The sequence below is a fragment of the Lithobates pipiens genome, unplaced genomic scaffold (genome assembly GCF_037356315.1).
Source record: "Lithobates pipiens isolate NorthernLeopardFrog02 unplaced genomic scaffold, aLitPip1_a1.2 Scaffold_19, whole genome shotgun sequence".
NCBI classification, from domain to species: Eukaryota; Metazoa; Chordata; class Amphibia; order Anura; family Ranidae; genus Lithobates; species Lithobates pipiens.
Genome location: NW_027507764.1, coordinates 351,846,420 through 351,869,419, shown reverse-complemented (window position 1 = coordinate 351,869,419; position 23,000 = coordinate 351,846,420). Strand labels below are relative to the sequence as shown.

At 43.7% G+C, this 23,000-nt stretch overlaps 1 protein-coding gene across 2 annotated transcripts in view; it reads right to left on the bottom strand.

Annotated features, from left to right (window-relative positions):
- Positions 1-200: 200 nt before the first annotated feature.
- The window catches only part of LOC143996880 (N-acetyllactosaminide beta-1,6-N-acetylglucosaminyl-transferase-like), a 93,551-nt gene continuing 70,751 nt past the window's right edge, over positions 201-23,000 (bottom strand). For both annotated transcript variants that reach the window (XM_077492175.1, XM_077492176.1), the window contains 2 exons: positions 12,026-12,115; positions 201-809 (listed from right to left, as the gene is read on the bottom strand). In XM_077492175.1, coding sequence (XP_077348301.1) covers positions 619-809; positions 12,026-12,115 — 281 coding nt within the window. In that variant the 3' untranslated portion in view covers positions 201-618. The remainder of the gene's footprint in view (positions 810-12,025; positions 12,116-23,000) is intronic.

Here is a 23,000-nt window from a genome sequence, read left to right as displayed (position 1 = left end):
AAAAAATCTTATACAGTGCTCCACAACCTGTTACACACCAATGCAGTCACTGCACGCTTATGACGCTTTATCAAAAAGGAAGTTCAAGCAGCACTTTTTCTAAGACTTGGATATGTTCTCAAATGATTTGGTTAACAGGTACTTTTTCCGCTTATATTAAAAAAATAAAAACCCAATGGTGTTTAAATATCACCAAAAGAATGCTTTATGCTTCATGCTTTAATGCTTTTTTGTCTCAAAAAAATGATAACAATTTTGTTTGGTATGTTGCATGACTAATTGTTGGTGTGTAAAGCTCAAGACTGGATAGACAAGAATACAAATCCTTTAGCAGATAAAACTGCTTTCTTATATGTAGTTTATCTGTTTATTTACATGTTTGTATAAAGTAATCATTTCAATTTATTTCAGTTGCTTTGATCTGTGATAAATATTTTATGATACTATTTGGTAAATTAGATTTTTTTTTTAAGAAACAAAAATCTAAATTATTAATTAAATATTCATCTATTTTTACATTGAAATATTGTTTACACAGCTTTATTAAATAAACCTGTTTGATACTTTTCACAGTGATAGTCTTTATGTTATTTTCGTTTGTGCTTTTAATCATAGTGATTAAAAGATCCAATGTTGTTGTATTTTGGTTTCTCTTTCATCCAAAGCCATGCGCCGTAATCTCACGTCCAGGCACTCCAATGTAGGTGGATAACTTGTCAATTCAAACTTGTTGGCAAATAGATTTGTCGCGTTGAAGAGCCACTCTAAATCCCCTATTCCATATATACAAACTTGTCTGACGTAACGACCTAAAAGAGAAAAAAAAGTTACTGTGGCTTCTGGACATTCTGTACTTGAAGAGTAGCTCCACTTTCATGGGAAACTAATACCAAATAAAAAATAAATATACTGTAGCATGTATAATTGCTACAAAAGCCATATTTTATAAATGGATGTCCAGGTTTCTCCCTTCAGATTAGAGACTGCTGCTGTCAAAGTCAGTTAGCCAATCAGGAGAGAGAGGAGGTGGGGCCAAACCACGGCTCTATGTCTGAATTGATACACACAGCTGTGGCTTGGCTCTGGAGCCCCCATAGCAAGCTACTTGCTGTGAGGACACTCAACAGGAGGGAGGGGCCAAGAGAGTGGGCGAGGGACCCAAAAAGGGGAGGATCTGGGCTGCTCTGTGAAAAACCACTACACAGAGCAGGTAAGTAAAACAACAAAAAATTAATTTATGGTTAGATACTCCCAAAGGGTTAACTACATTTATATGGATGTTGACACTCCAGATTTTGTCATTAGGTCCCATTCACACCCCGACACTGCATGACTGAGTTCCTTGCGCTTTTTATTGCATATTTTCAAGATACACACATAGAGAAGGGCTACCCTCTGTACAACAAACAGGTCAAAGAAACTCCTGCACCTTTTTTGGGGGTAGAGGTTTGCATGAAAATGTGTGTTTGCTGTCCACATTTGGGGTCAAATATTGGTGCTGCATGCGTGACACTCACTTTATTACATGTTTCGTGAGCAGAAATGTGCAGGTGTAAATGGAGCGGTAAGGCTCCCTCAGATGGGCGCTGAGACCTGTCTTCTATGCTGAGCTGCTTTTTTGTTGTATCTGCATCCACCTCTGAGCTGGCACAGGTAGCCTATAGAAGTGGATGCAAGACTCCTCAGCTGCACGTACACTGATGCATGTCAAAATTTGACATGTGGGCAGGCAGGAGTTAGTGCATGGATCAAAATTCAAATAGTATGTGCTGAACCATGCACCTGCTTGCCTAAACTTGCCCTTAGTATCATGTGTCCTTTGTGCTTCTGTGTTCTAGTTCATTAGCTCATTTTCCTCCTCCAAAGATCCCCCAACTCTTCCCCCAACTCTTCCACCACAATCTTCTGGTGTGGTGGGGGTTATTAAAACTGCTGTCACGGGGGCACTCCTCCAGAGTTCTGGACTATGCCTGCCATTTCCACCCAGTTCCCCCAATCAAAGAAGTTAGTAATAGTTTCATAGTTTCATAGTTAGTAAGGTTGAATAAAGACACCAGTCCATCCTGTTCAACCTGAGTTGAGTGTCTACTATTGTCCCTATCCCTGAACATTGCACACTCACATTGGTCCCTACCCTCAAGGAGCCCACAATACAAGGTCCCCACTCATCTACTAGGGTCAATTTTGGACTGAAGCCAATTAACCTACCTGCATGTCTTATACAGCTTGTATAAATGAAAATGATCTATGAATGTCAGATAGGTAGATAATTGAAAGGCCTGTCTTCTAGATGTTTTTACATTCTTGGCAGCTACATTATAGCTGTCTATTATCTTCTTATCAATTTCAAAAAGTTCTCGTATGCCATATTTTGTACCTTACATTTTTTCAATAAAAATCTATTGAAAAGGGAAAGGTCCGCCTTCTCCATCCATACATCATTCTTCGTTCATAGAAGCTGTAGTAATGGCTTCTATGAATGGAGCAGCTGCATAGATAACTATTTTTACCTGCTGGTGCCGTCCACCCTCTTAAACGTTGTGTTTTTTTTCCCCCATCATGAACGTGCATCGCTAAATCTTGGTCTGTGCATCATTTCTAGGTGTGTCTGTTTGCCCCATTGGCACTATGGGGTTGATTTACTAAAACCGGAGAGTGCAAAATCAGGTGCAGCTGTGCATGGTAGCCAATCACCTTTTAACTTCAGTCACTGTCAACAAGGAAGGAGGGACAGAGGGGAGGCTTTAGGCAGCCCGACTCCTCCCACAAACACAGGCTGGACTGCAGTCAGCCTTACACTTGTACTTGGAGTCTCCTTATGGGTTGTTTTAGGAAAAAGAATGAAGCTACGGAAAATAGATCTGGGGTGTGCCGTGGCCACATGGTCAGTATGCCTAAAAGGGGGAAAAAAATAAAGACAGTAGGAAGAACCTATCAAAAAACTGCAAAAAAAATTACAAACTGCAAAGAACAATCAATCATTCAAAACAACAAACGCCTGTGACATCTTGACCAGAGGATCTGGGATATATGTAGAATAAATGTGTTAGTGTGAGAAAACCTAACTGAAAGCAGCGTAGAATGGATTAGGAGACTTGCCTCTGTACAAGCCAATTAAAAACGATCCCCTCAATGCGTTGGCTCTCATAGACGTAATGGGTGAATGCTACAGTGGTGTAAGGCTGTGAGAGTCAAGCTGTAAGAATGAAATGTATGGTGAAATGGAAAAACAGAAAACCAACCTGAACTGAACCGGGAAGAAAAACAAGAAAAAATAACTCAGGGAAACTTTTGAAATGAGAAACACCACTATGGAAAAAAAACAAACACAAATCTACCACTTAGAAACAACACGTACGTAACAAATCGGGTTTGAGAAATAAAAATAACCACCCCTAACAAACCATCATGAGGAAAACAAACGATTCCTACCTGAAGAGTGTATATAACTGAAAAAAAAAAACACTTTTGGGGGTTATTTACGAAAGGCAAATCCACTTTGCACTGCAAGTGCACTTGGAAGTGCACTCGCTCTAAATCTAAGGGGTAGATATGAAATGAAAGGAAGATCTGCTGATTTTATCATCCAATCATGTACAAGCTAAAATGCTGATTTTAATTTTCCTTGCATGTCCCCCTCAGATCTACAGTGACTTTATTTCCAAGTGCACTTTCAGCGCACTTTCAAGTGCACTTGCAATGCAAAGGGGATTTTTCTTTAGCAAATAACCCCCATTTGCGTCCTGTTGATGTGTAGAAAAACCAGCTATGGGATAAAGGGACATAAGCATACAAAACGACCATTTTGTATGAAAACGTGCAACATGAAAGCGATCAATCTAAGAGCAGGATTCCTCTACCCTACGAATGCCGTGAAAAACCAAAAACCAAAACGCATGCCTATATGACCCCCTGACCTGAAAAGGGGTGCCCTTCTGGCCGTAGCCCGACAAGTAACCATGCTGGAATATGAACATCTGTAATGCAGCAGGAGAAATGAGACTCCGCGTCAAAGTGGGGCCGAGCCAATCGAACATGCAAACATAATCCCTGAAATGAAAACATACCCCCCGAATAAAAACCAATGAGGTGTTTTAGATTTCCTCATAGAAAGTGAGGGAGGATTGGAAGAAGCGCTCTGTATAGAGACTACCATGGGCTCTATACAGGGTTAAACAGCGATAACCATATTACTGGAAAGTTAGATAAAAAGATGCACTTTAAGTATTATTATTTTTTCCTCCTTATTTGCATAATAATTGTCATGCCTTCTCTCAATTTTTGGTTACATATCTGAATGCAGTGCATGTTTATGCATTTGTGTGGATATCCCCTTAGAAAAACATTGCAGCTGCTTTAAGTTGCAGGAATGAATGTTTCCCCCTTTTTTTAGTAGTGAAATGTACAAGGATACACAATAAAATAAAACACATGCACTTGGAGCAAACAATATCCCCTACGACTGATAACAGTGCAGCCGACCGTATCTCCCCCAGCCTGAAGAGAGGACGCCGCTGTCTTACACGAGAGAGGGGGAGAAACGATCAAACAAACTCCCTGAACCAAAAAAGTGATGTCACGCGTTGCCCCGGAAATGGCGCCTATGTGAGCCACCGTCAAGGAAGGAGGAACAGAGGGGAGGCTTTGTGCAGTCCGACTCCTCCCACAAACACAGGCTGACACCTGCGGTCAGCCTTACACTTGTACAATTTGATAGAACAATTAGAAGGTACACAGGCTGCTAATAAACTATTGAGATCTAGTAGTGTGTACTAGGTTAAACAATTACAATGTGAAGTGAGTTTCTTTTCTTGATTCTAACTAAAAACTTTTTTTTTTTTTTTTTATTTTTTTTAGGATGCTCGTGAATGAATTTGAGACCTAGTTCATTTATCTAAGTGAGGCATTTGCCAGACACTGTATTGTCTGGTGGTGCTTTATTGATAATGTTTTTGCATTGTGGTGGTGACATTGGTTCCCTACTGATTTTTAATGAGGAGTTGAATAGATTTGATACAAAGATTCAATTTAATTTGAAGATGGGTTTACAAAACATACAATTTTAGAATACTATGGTGTACAATAATGCAGGAGCAGGGCTTTTTAGCTGCAACCTGGTGGAACGCAGTTCCGCCACCTCTGTCTCAGCCCCTCTGCTCCCAGCTCCACAATATCACTTGTGAACTCAGAAGTCCGACTTCTGTGTTTACAAGTGACAGCTTGGCTCCCACATGTTTCATCTCATCAGCGTCTCCCACTGAGTTCAGGATGGAGACAAGGAAGATGCAGGTGCTCAGGGTGGAGTGTGGATGCCGACACCCCCATTGAATAGAGCTGACTGGAAGCTTCAGCTTAATACAGCAACAAAAGTAAGACATGTGGAAGATGGTGGAGCTTTTAGGGGGGGGGGGGGGTTGGGGGTGGGCCAGTGGAGGTGGGATTGCCTGCAGAGGTCAGACAGCTGTAGAAGAAGCCTGAACTCTGCACTCTGTATGCAGCACAACCCTAAACTCTGCACTCTGTGTGTAACACACTCCAACCACCCCCCTCCCCCCAAACTCTGCACTCTGTGTGTAACACACTCCACCCACCCCCCGCCCCCAAACTCGGCACTCTGTGTGTAACACACTCCACCCTGAAACCACCTCAGCTCCCGGTGGGGATGGTTTATCAACACCCGATATTCTCCATCACATTATTTCTATTATATACGGTTTTCTAAATTTTTACCATATACCCACAGGTAAGAGTGCTAGGACCATGAGTGGTGTTCCCTCTCTTCCTGTATTAACTTATGACCATTAATTAATTATTCATTTATAATTCATTACAGGCATTCCCAGTTAGCTGCTCCTGATGAGTGGATACGACTGCACGAAAAGCGTCAAACTTTTATATTTGATGCCATATCACAGTATCCATGTTTACATTATGTTTTTTTATTGGTTGAGCCATTAATTAATCTCCAATTATTTTATCATTTTTGTGCCGATGTTGGGTATACCGCTGATACAAATTTTATTATATGATACATTGTTTATTATGTTTAGTATGTTATGAAGTTTGTACTACGTTATGATGTAATAATCATGTTGTACCTATCTTGTATCAAATTACTGATTTACTAAATATTTATCAATTATTGTAATATGCCTATTGTGGTCACTATTTAAAATCATGTACAATTCACCGAATGTCTCACCTTATGCCTCGTACACACGATCCGAATATCGTACGACCGATTGTACGTCCATTTTCGGTTAATAATCGCAAGTAGAAATTGAATAGCTAAATAAAGTCACGAAAATTCTCGTACGATAGAAAAAAATAAATCGTAAGTGATGTCATGTGTTGTAATGTATTTGTATTGTATTTTCGGGCGACAACTATACTGACTAAACGAAAATCATACAAGGAAAATTTCCGTGCATGTCCGATCGAATAATATCTAATGAACGGTTGTGATCGGCTGTCGAAAGTAGTGTACACATGATTCGAAAATCGTAAATCCTTCCTCGGATGACCGTTTTCATACGGTATTCGGATCGAGTTTGGAGGGGGTGTGTGTGTGTGTGTGTGTGTGTGTGTGTGTGTGTGTGTGAGTATTGCGTACTGACAAAAATCAGTTACTTTTGTATAACAGCCTTTATCTGCCGCACTTGTTCAGGTCTATTGTTAGGAGTCAGAGACTGCATGTTCAGCGCGTTGTCAGTGAGGATACATGTAGGGAAATGAGATTAAAGGAAATGTCAAAGAGGTTCCACGCAGAAGGTTACCTGAGGGCATTGGTCAATTCTGAAAAAATGAGAGCGCAAAGGACCAACAGTGCAGACAAAGAGGTATTATATAGGAGGATTAAAAATACAAGAAGAAAATTGGCATGCTTTATCAAATGCCTGGAGGTCATATAATGTCAATATGGGGCAAAAAGTAGGGTGTCCATCCATCCTTATATACATAACTATACCCATACAACATTTAGCTTGCCATTTCTGCTTCATCATTTATCTTTTAATCTGTCCTTGTGGGCTGATTTACGTAGGGGAAACCACAAAGAACAAAGGGCTGCATTGCTCAACCTCGTTCATCAATAAGACTGGAACAAATTAATTTGTCTGTTTCATGGCACTTCATGAAGAAGGGTACTGAGGATCAATGAGAGTTAAAAGAGAGGACATACAGATGGCTTCCTAATCTGTCTTCACTGTATCCATCTTGTCTTAGGCCTGGTTCACACTAGTGCATCTTCAGATGTGAATTAAAGTGAAACTTCAGTCATTTTTTTAACTTTCCATCTATTAAATCTTCTGCCCTTGTTGTTTTAACTTTAGATAGTAAAACATTTTTTTTCTTACCAGTAAATACCTTATACAGCCCAGTTCCTGTTTCTTGTCTGGTAAAAAGCCTAGGCTTATGACATCATGCACACCGCTATCTCGTGAGAGTCTGCCAGGAAGGGAGGGGGTGAGTCATAAGAGGGCCAATGAGAGCTGCAGAGCTGAAGGTGTGCTTCTGTGTGTCTGTGTAAATCAAGGAAAAATAAAGCGGGAGTCCACCGGGACTCCGTGTTTTTTTTTTTTTTTTTTAAAAGCCAGCAGCTACAAATACTGCAGCTGCTGACTTTTAAATAGTGACACTTACCTGTCCAGCGCGCCCGCGATGTCGGCACCCGAAGCCGATCGCTCGCTCGGCTGCCGGGTCCCGCCGCCATCCTGGGTATGGGAATCAGGAAATGGAGCCTTTCGGCTTCATTTCCCGGTTCCCTACTGCGCATGCGCGAGCCGCGCGGCGCAATCCGGACGGTCCCCGCTGCCTCTGGGAGCTGTGTGTTTCCCAGCAGGCAGCGGGGCACTTGCTGAAGGGGGCGGGCGCTTGCGGAACGGGGCGTAACGTATGCCCCGTTCCGCAGAGAGCTAGCCCGGAAGTGGGTGCAGTTACCTGGATTATCCAGGTAACTGCACCCCCCTCCCCCCTGAAAGGTGCCGATTGTGGCGCCGGAGGGGGGGGGGTTCCGATGAGCGGAGGTCCATTTTAGGGTGGACCTCCGCTTTAACAAGCAGCAGCTTCAGCTGCCCACAGTTAAAATGTTTACAGTCAGACTCAGTGGAGAGAGATTTCTGCAGCATATTTTGCAAGTACAGAAACACAGTATATATAAAATGATATGCAAAGTGGTTGGAGGCTTCAGAATGGCAAAGATGTTTTTTTATTACAAACGATGTGAGCAGACTGCAGTTCCTCTTTAAGTTGCACAGAATTGGACAACAATGAAATCACATTGTTTTCAATGGTGCCCATTCACATCAATGCAGAACAGCACAATGCTGTTTTGGAAAACTACTTTGGCGCGGTTCCAGCAGGATTTTGACCCCCATAGAACATGCAAACCAAATCCAAAGTACAACCAAATCATAGTGCAAATTAGATGAAGTCACAGCCGCAGTAGTGTGAACCTTGTCTTAAAGCGGTATTAAACCCAAAACCAAAAATGTTATATTTTGCAGCTTAGCAAGCCTTAGCTGTAGTGGCTGCATTACTTTTCTTTTTTAGGCTTTTTTTTCCCTGTGTTTTCAGCAGCTGATCTCAAAATTAGCACACCTCCTGTATTAGAGAATCACCACTTTGGATGAATGAGCACAGAGGGCATTGTCAGTCTGAGGGGGAGGGGAGTGTGAGATGTACAGCAGATTTAAATACATTAACACATTGAAGCCCAACTCCAGCTAATACTTTATAATCATATACAGCAAACAGTTTTTTCTTTCTTTTGGCATAAAGGCTTCACATAAATAAAAGCTGATCATTTAATTAGTGTTAAATGGTTTGTCTGATTCCTCTAACTGCAAGTGAGCTGTTCTATAATTATTATTATATAGGATTTAAATAGCGCACAGTTTATGCATCACTTTACAATACAAAAGGTAGACAAAACAGTTACAATACAATAAAATACAAGTGGGTTAAGCTGGCCCTGCTCAGAAGAGCTTACTTTCTAATAGGGAGGGGCAGGTGGTACAAAAGGTTGTAACTGTGGGAAATGAGCAGATGGAAGTGGTAAAAGATTAGTTGGAGGTGTGATAGGCTTCAAAGATTAGTTGGAGGTGTGATAGGCTTATTTTTCAGGGCTCGTCTGAAGCAGCTAGGGCAGGAGATAACTGGACAGATTGAGGTAGAGAGTTGCAGAGGATGGGAGAGGCTCTGCAGAAATCCCAGAGATGAGCATGGGAGGAGGAGGCAAAAGAGCTTGAGAGCAGGAGGTCTTGAGAGGAGCAGAGAAGATGGTTTGGGTGATATTTGGAGACAAGATTGGTGATGTAGCTCGGGACATAGTTGTGAATGGCTTTGTATGTTGGGGTTAGCATTTTGAATTTGATTCGCTGGGCGATCGGGAGCCAGTGTAGGGATTGGCAGAGAGGGGTGGAAGACAATGAGTTGTTGGTAAGGTAAGGTGAGTCTGGCAGCAGCATTCGTGATAGACTGAAGAGGGGATAGCATATGGAGAGGTAGTCGAATAAGAAGGGTATTGCAATAGTCCAGGCGAGAGATAACAAGGGAGTGACTGAGTAGCTTGGTGGTTTCATTCGCTAAAAAGGGGCAAATTTCACAGATGTTACGGAGAAGAATGCTACCAACTTTTGACAAGGATTGGATTTGGGGCTGAAAGGGCAGGTCAGGGTTTAGGGTTTAGTACCCTGGCTTTAGGGGAGGGATTGATGGTTGCCAGCGGAGGGCTGGCAGCCTTAGTCCAGGGGGGCAAGTCCAGTCAAGTGGCCCATTGAACCACCGAATCAGCTCACTGAGGGCTCCATTCAAAGCAGAAGAACCAAAATGCAATGCGGGCCCATTAGGGGTACCAGGGCGCCGCCCCCTCTCTCCTCTCCACCCCCTATATGCATCTTGCTGCAATTCACCTGCTGCCTGACCCACCACTAAGATGGGGTAAGTGGCAGGCATGCAGCGGGCGGGTGTCCTCCCAGATCAGTCAGCTCCACTGACCGGGGGGGTCTAGGGGGTGGCTGTGTGTGTCTGTGCTGCTGGCCGTGCATGCAGGAGGGGGGGGGGGATTGGTTGGGCTAGTCCGCTGGGGGGAGGGTGTTAGATAAGTCTGCTGGTAGGGGGGAGGGTGTTAGATAAGTCCGCTGGTGGGGGGAGGGTGTTAGATAAGTCCACTGGTGGGGGGGAGGGTGTTAGATAAGTCCACTGGTGGGGGGTGTTAGATAAGTCCGCTGGTGGGGGGGGTGTTAGATAAGTCCGCTGGTGGGTGGGTGTTGGATAAGTCTGCTGGTGGGGGGGTGTTGGATAAGTCTGCTGGTGGGGGGGTGTTAGATAAGTCCGCTGGTGGGGGGGGGTGTTAGATAAGTCCGCTGGTGGGGGGAGGGTGTTAGATAAGTCCGCTGGTGGGGGGGAGGGTGTTAGATAAGTCCGCTGGTGGGGGGGAGGGTGTTAGATAAGTCCGCTGGTGGGGGCGTGTTAGATAAGTCCGCTGGTGGGGGGGTGTTAGATAAGTCCGCTGGTGGGGGGGAGGGTGTTAGATAAGTCCGCTGGTGGGGGGGTGTTAGAGAAGTCCGCTGGTGGGGGGGAGGGTGTTAGATAAGTCCACTGGTGGGTGGGGAGGGTGTTAGATAAGTCCGCTGGTGGGAGGGAGGGTGTTAGATAAGTCCGCTGGTGGGGGCGTGTAAGATAAGTCCGCTGGTGGGGGGGTGTTAGATAAGTCCGCTGGTGGGGGGAGGGTGTTAGATAAGTCCGCTGGTGGGGGGGAGGGTGTTAGATAAGTCCGCTGGTGGGGGGTGTTAGATAAGTCCACTGGTGGGGGGGAGGGTGTTGGATAAGTCCACTGGTGGGTGGGGAGGGTTTTAGATAAGTCCGCTGGTGGGTGGGGAGGGTGTTAGATAAGTCCGCTGGTGGGGGGGAGGGTGTTAGATAAGTCCGCTGGTGGAGGGAGGGTGTTAGATAAGTCCACTGGTGGGGGGGTGTTAGATAAGTCCACTGGTGGGGGGTGTTAGATAAGTCCGCTGGTGGGAGGGAGGGTGTTAGATAAGTCTGCTGGTGGGGGGGTGTTAGATTAGTCCGCTGGTGGGAGGGAGGGTGTTAGATAAGTCCGCTGGTGGGGGGGTGTTAGATTAGTCTGCTGGTGGGAGGGAGGGTGTTAGATAAGTCCGCTGGTGGGGGGTTTCCAACCTTCCCCCCGGCCCAGCCCGCCACTGATGTTTGCATTATTGATTTTGATGGGAAAGTAATAAAAGGGGTACAGGTGAGCTGGAGGGTATATTATTAGCTCGGTTTTAGAGAGATTGCGGTTAAGGAAGTGTTGCAAGATCCATGCTGATATGTCAGTTAGTAAGTTAGTAAAGTGAGAGGAGATTGAAGGAGTGAGGCGAGGAGTGGACGGATAGATTCAGCATAGAGATGGTATTCAAAGCCATGGGTGGTTATCAGTTGACCAAGGGAGGAGGTGTAGAAAGAAGAGAAGGTTCCAAGAACAGAGCCTTGGGGGGGGCCCCCACAGAAAAGTAAAACAACAGACTTACTGGCTGGATAACAAGATGAAAATAGAAGACAGTGTAAAAAATTTAACTGATACAGCCATCACATTTAAGAATTGGTAAGCTGCAATATACGGAATAAATTTTTGCTTTTGGGTTTAATACTGCTCTAACAAGCATTATGATTTTTATTTATTTTTATGAGGTCAGCTTGCTTTGCTATGTTTTTATATATATATATATATATATATATATATATATATATATACTGTGACTAATGTGAAGTGAATTGCGTATCATTCTACTTTATATACAAAATACTTCCTCGTACTTTTTTTGCTTAACAGAAAGCTGTGATCTGCCACCATTGTACTGTAAGTGAAAGCTGAAGACACCAGCAGTTGAAATTTTAAATAGGCATTTGAAAAAGGACCAGGCTTCTGTACCTACTGGCAGTTGTTCTATCCTATTCTATTATGTGGATCATGTGTCCTGTTATCTATGACTTTCATACTAGAGCAAAAACAATGAGAGCCTATTACCGTGGCAACCATCGTGAGCGCTGTCATCACTCCACTTTATCGCTCTGAGATTACCTTCCCATTTAGCGTCTGGCATGGACCCTGGAAAATCTGTTGGAATAGAACAAAATATTATTTAAGGAAAGTGTGCACTTACGTGGTGGGTCCACTGTTTAAAAAAAATAGGAAACTGCACATGACTTACATTTTATGAAATGAAACAGCCTTTTAAAAAAAAAGCAATGGGAAAATATGTGTTATTCAAGGAGGCGTGGCCGGATGCACTAGATGTTGGTAAATAAAATGGTATTTCCACTTTATGTATAAAAGACATTGCATGCCAATTAGCACTTGATTTCTTTAAAAAATATCAATAAATAAACAGAAACTGAACGGAAATTTGCAGTGTCACATAACTAAAGCTCCATACACGTGGATCAAATGTCGGGAGACATCGGCCGGTTCAATAAAAAAAAACACCCGACTTTGGGTCTGTGTGTGGGTGTCGGTCTGTCTAACGAACACCGGCTGTTTGGCCGGCTTCTGTCGGAAGTGCATGCTGGAAAACCAGCAGCTGAATGGCTCCCGATCAGCTCTCTCAGCCAATGACGAAGTGCACTCATCGGAGTGTTCTGGCAGGGGGGGCTATCTCCCTGTCAGAAAACAAAAGCTCAAGGGGGAGATCCCTGTACTAACATTGGGTAGTTAGTACAGCGGCCCCGACTGGAGCCGTCAGGTTTTTTTTCTGTTCAACCCCGCTGAGTTGAAGGAAAAAAACTATTAGACCCCTTTCCCACTGGGGCGTTTTTCAGGCGTTTTTCAGGCGCTTTAGCGTTAAAAAAAGCGCTTGTAAAGCGCTTGAAAGAAGCCTCATCTGCAGTCCCAATGTGAAAGCCCAAGTGCTTTAAGAACCCTTTCACAATGTCAGCGCCCGAAAAACGCTCGTAAAGCGGCGCTTAAACTAGCAGCGCTTTACCAGCGTTTTTCGAGCGTTATTGGGGCGCTTTTAACCCCTGCTAGTGGCCAAATAAAGGGTTAAAAGCGCCCACAAAACGCTGCTGCCAATAGCGTTTTTCAGGTGTTTTTCTGGCGTTTTACAGGCGCTTCCCATTGATTTCAATGGGAAGGGGCGCTTTAGGAGCGTTGTATTCACCGCTCCAAAAGCGCTGCAAAGAAGCTGCTTGCAGGACTTTTTTTGACGCCCTGCCAGCGCAGCGCCTTGGTGTGAAAGCACTCGGGCTTTTACATTGGGATTGCAGTTGCAGCTTCTTTCAGGCGCTTTTTTTAACGCTGAAGCGCCTGAAAAACGCCCCAGTATGAAAGGGATCTCGGTGTGAAAGCACTTGGGCTTTTACATTGGGATTGCAGTTGCGGCTTCTTTCAGGCGCTTTTTTTTCCGCTAACGCGCATGAAAAACGCCTGAAAAACGCCCCAGTGTGAAAGGGGTTTTAGTGTGTACCAGGCTTAAGCTCACCTAGGCAAGAGCATTTAAAGTAAACTTGGTAAAAAAACAAAAAACAAACCTCCAAAAGCGGTAGAGTCTTCACCTTTTAGGGTGAAGTTCCGCTTTAATACAATGCAGTAAACTTGTCAAACAACAGAGTTTTGTCTTTGCAAAATTGTGTACATTTTGTATAGCATCTCATTATTTGCAGTAGCTAATTCATTACACTTAAAGTGGAGTTCCACCCAAAAATTGAACTTCTGTTTATCCAGTTCCTCCCCCCCCCCTCCGGTGTCACATTTGGCACCTTTCTGGGGGGAGCAAGATACCTGTCTAATACAGGTATTTGCTCTTACTTCCAGCAAAAGATCGCTGCAGTATCCATGGTGATCTATGCCATGTCCAGCCCCTCCTATGTCCCCCCTGTCTTCTGGGAGACACACAGGTGCCAGAGGACAACAGGATCCAGTCAGAAATTGCAGCGTGACTCGCGCATGCGCAGTAGGGAAACATGCTGTGAAGCCACAAGGCTTTCACTTCCTGAGTTCCTTACTTAAGATGCCGGTGCCTTCACCCAGAGCCGAGGGATGGGTTAGCTTCGGGTGAGGACATTGAGGGCATCCTTGACAGGTAAGTGTCAGTCAGCAGCTGCAGTATTTGTAGCTGGTGACTTTTAAAAAATTTTTAGCAGGTGGAACTTCACTTTAAATAATTATTTATTATGATCATCAGCTCCATCTAGTGGTCATAGTGCAGTATTTTCCTAATTCACTCTATCAGTCAAGAGAAGGGTACAAAAGAATTGCCAAGGCAATAGATATACCATGGAACACAGTAAAGACAGTCATCATCAAGTGGAGAAAATATGGCCAAAATTGATGAAAAGACGAGAATAGAACTGGTCAGGGAGGCTGCCAAGAGGCCCACAGCAACATTAAAGGAGCTGCATAAATATCTGACAAGTACTGGCTGTGTGGTACATGTGACAACAATCTCCCGTATTCTTCATATGTCTGGGCTATGGGGTTGAGTGGCAATATGGAAGTCTTTAATTACAAAGAAAAACATACAAACCCAGCTAAATTTTGCAAAAACACATCTGAAGTCTCCCAAAAGCATGTGGGAAAATGTGTTATGGTCTGATGAAATCAAGGTTGAACTTTTTAGCCATATTCCAAAAGATATGCTTGGTGCAAAAACAACACTGAGCATTGCCAAAAGAACACCATACCCATAGTGAAGCATGGTGGTGGCAGCATCATGCTTTGGGGCTTTTTTTCTTAAGCTCGAACAGGCGCCTTAGTCAAGGTATGGAATTATTCACAGTTCCAAATACCAGTCAATATTGGCACAAAATCTTCAGGTTTCTGATAGAAAGCTGAACATGAAAAGAAACATCATCTTTCAGCATGACAACAACCCAAAGCAAACATCCAAATCAACAAAGGAATGGCTTCACCTGAAGAAGATTAAAGTTTTGGAATGGCCCAGTCAGAGCCCAGACCCGAATCCAATTGAAAATCTGTGGGGTGATCTGAAGAGGGCTGTGCACAGGAGATGCCCTCACAATCTGACAGATTTGGAGTGTTTTTGCAAAGAAGAGTGGGCAAATATTGCCAAGTCAAGATGTGCCATGCTGATAGACTCATACCCAAAAAATTAGTTCTGTAATAAAATCAAAAGGTGGTTCAACAATGTATTAGTGTAAGGCCGTGCACATTTATTTAAACATATTATTTTAGTTTTTAATTTTTACTTCCTACACCTAAATGTTTTCAGTTTGTTGTTTGAATGAGTTGTACATTTTATAGGTCACATTAAAGGTGGAAAAAGTTCTGAAATTATTCATCTTTGTTTCATTTTTTACATCACATAAACCTGACATTTTAATAGGGGTTTGTAGACCTTTTATATCCATTGGATATAAAGTATCTTTTTTCTGCCCTCTAGTGGTCAGATGATGCAGCATTGCATACCGGAATACAATACACAGAATGCTACATTTCTAATACATAAAGTATGCATAGATACAGATGGCTAAAAGAAATATTGCAAAACCATTTGATAAGCTAGGCATAATTTTACAAAAGATACATTTAAATTGTAGATCAATGGTAGTTTACATCAGAGTAAGCAAGCCAAAATCACATTAGTCACACTGTGATAAAAAATCCTGTAACTGAGATATTTTTAAATGTTCATTGTCAAATTCTTACATTATGCAGAAATCAAGAAGACATATATATGTATATTATGCAGAAATCAAGAAGACATATACATGTGTATATATATATATATATGTGTGTGTGTGTGTGTGTGTGTGTGTGTGTGTGTGTGTGTGTGTGTGTGTGTGTGTGTGTGTGTGTGTGTGTGTGTGTATATATATATATATATATACACACACACACACAGTATCTCACAAAAGTGAGTACACCCCTCACATTTTTATAAATATTTTATTATATATTTTTCATATGACAATACTGAAGAAATTACACTTTGCTACAATGTAAAGTAGTCAGTGTACAGCTTGTATAAGTGTAAATCTGCTGTCCCTTCAAAATAGCTCAACATACAGCCATTAATGTCTAATCCGCTGGCAACAAACGTGAGTACACCCCTAAGTGAAAATGTCCAAATTGGGCTCAAATAGCAATTTTCCCTCCCAGTGTCATGTGATTTGTTGGTGTTACAAGGTCTCAGGTGTGAATGGGGAGCAGGTGTGTTAAATTTGGTGTTATCGCTCTCACTCTCTCATACTGGTCACTGGAAGTTCAACATGGCACCTGATGGTAAATAACTCTCTGAGGATCGGACAAAAAAAGAATTGTTGCTCTACATAAAGATAGCCTGGGCTATAAGAAGATTATCAAGACCCTGAAACTGAGCTGCAGCACGGTGGTCAAGATCATACAGCGGTTTAACAGTACAGGTTCCACTCAGAACAGGCCTCACCATGGCCAACAAAAGAAGTTGAGTGCATGTGCTCAGCATTATACCCAGAGGTTTTCTTTGGGAAAATGACATATGAGTGCTGACAGCGTTGCTGCAGAGGTTGAAGGGGTGGGGGGACAGCCTGTCAGTGCTCAGACCATGCGCCCCACACTGTATCAAATTGGTCTGCATGGCTGTCATCCCAAAAGGAAGCCTCTTCTAAAGATGATGTACAAGAAAGCCCACAAACAGTTAGCTGAAGACAAGCAGACTAAGGGCATGGATTACTGGAACCATGTCCTGTGGTCTAATGAGACCAAAATAAACGTATTTGTTTCAGATGGTGTCAAGCGTGTGTGGTGGAAACCAGGTGAGGAGTACAAAGATAAGTGTGTCTTGCCTACAGTCAAGCATGGTGGTGGGAGTGTAGTGTTCTGGGGTTGCATGAGTGCTGCCGGCACTGGGGAGCTGCAGTTAATTGAGGGAACCAAGGATGCCAACATGAACTGTGACATACTAAAGCAGAGCATGATCCCCTCCCGTTGGAGACTGGGCGGCAGGGCAGTATTCCAACATGATAATGACCCCAAACACACCTCCAAGATGGAAAAGGGGAAAATACTGCGCTCCTACCTACCTAGTGAAAATTTATCAAATATATAACAGCAGCTACTAAGTGTGATACACACAAAAACACAGTGAAAAAAGAGAAAATGGCTGTGCTGACAATACTACCCTTGTTAATAAACCGAATAATGAATCAATTAATGAATTATTATGATGTTGAATACTGTCTAGATAAATAAGTGAACAGGCAAAATGTGATCCCACAACCAATAATTGAGCGAATAAATTAATTATTAAATATGTGATCAATACCAATTATTCAAAATGAGTAAGAATAAATGAATACAAATGAAAAATCCCTAGTGAAAATAAAAGTTTTTCTTAAGTAGAAAGTTCAAATAATAGTCCAAATAATAAGTGAATATGATGAATCATGCAATCTTCTGTCACCAGTAAGTATAGACCACCATAAAGAATGCACGCTTACCAGATGGCAAGCATCAACAGCTTGCAAACAACACCCGACAGGGTCCCAATGGCAGATCCCACGTTAGCAATTCAGAGGACAGCAGGTCAGGGACACACACACCCCCAGTGGTAAGCCGGGGAGACTCCCAATCGTAGAGCAATAGTCACTTCTCCATGTGTTTCTTAAGAATTGCTAACGTGACAGTGTACATAAATAAAACACTAAAACTCTTTTATTTCATGTTGGATAGAGGAAGAAGGGTTATAACCTCTGCCGTTTTTTTTTTCCCTTTGCCACCCTTTGTCCCATTGGGTACATTTCCCTTTACTTCCTGTCCCATAGCTAAATAAGGAAATAAAAGGAAATTCCTCCAAAGTTAGGAGTGACCAGAATTAGTGTCCCCTTGGAAGATTCTATCTATGCTACTGTTCTGGTGACTACTACTAAAATTTGGGATTTTCTTTTACTTTCACTTTTAGTGATAACGGTGAACATGGAAAATGAAGAGGGGTGAGGCTCGATTCAAAACTTAAAAAAAAATGATTTGATTATTTTATTCATTTACCATACAAAATTTGTTGTAACCATAATGCACTGCCTAGTCTTTGAACTTAGGTCAGTTGGCTAAGAAAGGGGCAGTAAGGGGTCTATTGGATGAGCAAGTTACCTCACTATAATAGGATGGGTTCCCTGCAGCAACTGGCAGTGTGTGTTGGAACAGTTTAGGGAGAGATGATAGTCTGTGTAGGGAGAGTGTATTGCTTTATGGTGCTATACTGTGCTATATTGCACTAAATTACTGTGGATTACATTGTGGTGGGCTACGTATTCTTTTGTAGACCCCCTTTTTCCCATTATCACAGATCAGAGACCCAACAGTTCTTTTTCAGGACTACTTTTTAGTACATTTTCATTTCTGTCACTAGTGCCTTATTTTTATTTTGCTATTTACAGGTCCAAAGCATATTCTTGATAAAGACACAGGCAAAGCTTCCCCTTATTTGCAAAATGTCACCACACCACATACCACCGCACCATATATGTATTCCTTTTATTGCTATGGCTATTATTAAATGTAAGCAATCCCCTCTCCCTAAAGTAATAGGCAGAGGTTCTGCATGTGGACATGGTAGGGGAAAAGCAGGTTCTGTAGGGCAAAGCTAGAGGCAGAGCACATCTGCCTTTTTCCTTCTTATTGCGCCCAGTTGAAAAGCAGCCAATTGTCCTCAACTGCTGCTAATGTGCCCTCTTCTTCCTCGTCCTATCTCCTGTTAATCCTGCCATAGCCCAATAAACTGGCAATGAAGGATTGTCGAAATTATTTGACCACACGATCACCATCTTGATGCAGAAGTTTGATCCTGGTTACTGGCAAGCATTATTCCTTTCAGATACAAAGAATGAGGAAGATAGTGCCACCATGACCATAGAAGGAGGGGCCATGAGGCTGGGAGCTGTAAGAAGCGGGTTTCCTGCCACCATTGTTTTGCCCAGAAGATCATCCCTGCCCTTAACCAGCATGTGAAATGAAATGCATCTGTATTGCTGAAACAGGCTCTAAGTGGCAGGGTACACATAGCTACATGGTCCAGTATGCATAGGCAGGGATGTTACATATCCTTCATGGCACACTGGACAATCTTCTGGACACTGGGAACAATACAAGATGGGGCACACGGCTAATGTTTATGGTACCCTCATGTGCCTTGTAGGATGTTGACAGCACAGTCACCTGTACCTCTCCTTCCTCACTGGTCTCATGCTCCAACTCCTCTGAGCCAACAGTTCCCCCAAGCACCCCAGAACATATGCAATGTTCCAAGCTAAACACTGCCATGCTATATTTCGACTTTTGTACGTGGGGGACTGGAGCCACACTGACAACTCTCAAGGCCCAGGCCAAGAAGTGGCTGACCCCATGCTATATTCAGCCAGGCAATGTTATGTGTGGCAATGACACTAATCCACTGGCCACTTTTCACAGTGGAAAAACCACACATGTACCTTGACTGGCACATGTCCTCATCCTACTAGTATAGCAGTTCATTAAGAAGTATCTCGGCTTTGAAAAGGTTCTTTGTCGGGCCAGAAAGGTTTGTAGACACTTTGGTTGGTTATACTCTGGCCATGGCATGCCTAGCAGAAATGCAGAGCTATTATCAGCTTCCTGCCTACCACCTCATCTGTGACATCCCCATGTGCTAGAACTTAATGTATGCCATACTGCAGATGCTGCAGCAGCCTGTTATCAGTGGGTACCTGCAGAACTATAGTATGAGGACATGCTCTGGAGAGATGGGGTCCTTTTACACATGCCAATGTCTCATCACTCACAATTTGTGCAGTTTAGGACCTTCCTTGAGACAGCTGACGGTCTGTGTTGCTCTATGAGTTACTTACCTGGAACAAGCAAGTAGCAAGTGATGTGATCAGTGTACTGAAAGAATGAGCCCCAGAGTTCTCAAAGACGATCCTAAGTGGTCACTGTCCCCCTGAACACTGCTGGGGTTAGCACTTGTAGCCATGCCCTCATAGGGGTTGCTGAATGTAGTGATTCACCTGTCACCCTGCCCAGTCCGGCATCCATCTCTCACTCAGAGACATAGAACAGGCCATAAGCTTTGTTTTTTTTCTTTATTATTGAGGGTATTTATCTTGAATGGGTATGGGGAAATAATGGGATGCCCCGGAATATTCAGTGCAACTTGCTTGAGACTTCTATATACACTTCAGTATATACACTCCAATCTTCCATCCAGCACAAACTCTTGCTTAAGACTATTTCTCCTCCAGCACTTCATATGCTGCACACTGTTACCTCTCCAGCACTTAACATGCTGCAGAATATTACTCCACCAGCACTTCCTTTGCTGCAGACTGTTACTCCTCCAGTCTAGCTAGCACAGCATGGTAGGCCAAGGGTTGCCACCTTTTCTTCGAGCCAAACCCAAACACTTCAGCAGGGCTTGGCATTTTTTTTGTAGCATACACTATGAGTCTGTAAAATACTTGGGACACCTCTATGTGCCCTAGGGGAGTAGTAATGCGGCACACACAGCGGTGATCAGTGGATGTAGCCAATAGCATATGGTGCAGGTGTGTGTAATGTGAAATATAGTGTATATAGTGCAGGTGTGTGTAATGTACAATATAGTGTATATAATGCAGGTCTGTGTAATGTACAATATAGTATATATAGAGCAGGTCTGTGTAATGTACAATAAAGTGTATATAGTGCAGGCATGTGTAATGTACAATGTAGTGTTTATGTAGTGTAGCCAATAGCATATGGTGCAGGTGTGTGTAATGTGAAATATAGTATATATAGTGCAGGTCTGTGTAATGTACAATAAATTGTATATAGTGCAGGCATGTGTAATGTACAATGTAGTGTATAATGTTTGGTGGGGAGCCTCCCAGTGTAATTTTGGGGGGTGGGGGAGGTCTCCCGGTTTAGGATGGGGGCTGACAGAGAGGAAGCGGGCTGACAGAGAGGAGGGGGACTAACAGAGAGGAGGGGGACTGAGAGAGAGGAAGGGGGGCTGACAGAGAGGAGGGGACTGACAGAGAGGAGGGGGGCTGAGAGAGAGGAGGGGGACTGAGAGAGAGGAGGGGGCTGACAGAGAGGAAGGGGGCTGAGAGAGAGGAGGGGGACGGACAGAAGAGGGGGCTGCAATCATACTTTTGGGTTCCCGCTGTGCGGAGGAGGTTTTGGGCTCCCTGGTCACCTCAATAGCAACCCTAGGTAGGCCTGACACTAATTTAGCCAGGCCTCAATGAACTGCTTTTTGCGGGCAGGGACCTCAAGCCCCTGTGGTGTAGAAATAGTTCAGGTGCTAGCTGTTCTCTAACTTAGCTACCAATCCCAGATAGCTCTCTTCAGGCCATGCCAGCCAGCCTGGCTGCAATGACCTTTTTCCACTGCCCTTTCCACAGTTCACTCTTTTGGTTCTGGAGTCATCTCAAATTGCAATCTCCCCGTTCTCTCAGGTGTGCATACCCAGTCCTCCCAACTGTGCTTTACTCATCAGCACTTCACTTGCTGTGACCTCTTGTCCTCCCTGGAGACTCTTAGCAGCGTTCTCTCCTGCTGTCCTCAACTTTCTCTCTTATGTGCCTCTCATCCAAGATCTCTTTACATCTCCTGGATGCATCTGAGGCCCAGCCCAAGGTCACACCCCCAGATTGGGGAGCTCCCCATGGGCCCCAACAGCTTCCACATTCTCTCACTCCAGCTCTTCCACCCAACAACTCCTTCTCAGCTGGGCTGACCCTAGGTATTTAAGGCCTGCCCCCTGCCGATCCAAGTTGGGGATTGGTCAGGGCTCTTTAGAATACCCCAGGCAGCTCCACCTCTCCTCTCCTCCTCTCTTTCTAGTACCTTCTAGAAAGAAGAGGGAGGTGACAGTGATGCTACCTGTGAGTCACCAGCTGATACCCTGAGCCAATTCTCCACCGTGCCCGTTCGGTGAGAATACTGCTTTGCTACTTGCTTCAATTACTCACTGTGGTTCCTGGTAAAGGTGGTTGGTCCCTTATTGATGGCAGCATCCCTTCTACCTTCGACCACAATGGGTTCTCCGGATGGCAAAATGACACACATGTCCATCCAGACAGCCGTCCAGGTGGCACAGAGCACAGATCAACTGACTCCACCCAAATATATAAGTGCTCCCAGTAGGCCAAGGGATTCAAGCCCATTGGCTGAGATACCCCGTATACCTATAACCTGACCTTGGGTTGCTCTTCTCATATCTAGTACTACCAAGTACCCAGCCACTTAGTGGTAGAAGAGAAAAGTGCAACAAGGCCAAACTTAGGGAGAAATCATTGGATCTCTATCTATCAACCAGGATAACTACTCCTGGCAAGTATTTGTGAGGAGCTCCTTGCCTAAGCTACAGGGTGCTACATTCATTTTTAATAAAGGACGTGTTAAAAACTGTCTCTTGTCTTTTATAACGCTTCACATCCTTTTTTTGTGAATGGGTAGGGGTATGTATCCCATACTAGTTCACATAAAGGGGGGCCAGGATCTGAGGACCCCCTTTGTTAAAGGAGGCTTCCAGATTCCTAAAAGCCCCCAGGCCCCCACAATCACCACCCACGGTTTTCGGGAAGAGGTTCTTGTCCACATCAACATAGGGACATGGTTCTTTGGGTGGATGCAACTTGTATGTTTGGCTTTGACCAGTAATAATGGACAACTATTGCACGCAAGTTGCATTGTTTAAAATTTAACTACGACTTTTGCAGCGGTACCCCCGTAGGGGCTTCTAAATTATGTGGCCCACCTGTCACCTGGCCCGGCATTCAATTCCCAGATACTCCAAGACAATGAACACTGGCTTTGTTTTTATTGAGGGGATAAACTTGGATGGGTAAAGGAATATTTCTTTATCATACATCATGGGACACAGAGCCTTAAGTAATTACTTAATGAGTTGTAGGCCACCTTCAGGTGATGGACACTGGTATAACCAATCCAGGAAGTTCACTCCCTATATAACCCCTCCTCCTTCCAGGAGCACATCAGTTTTTTTCGTCAGTGTCTAAGGTGTTGGTCACGAGTGAAGATGTGC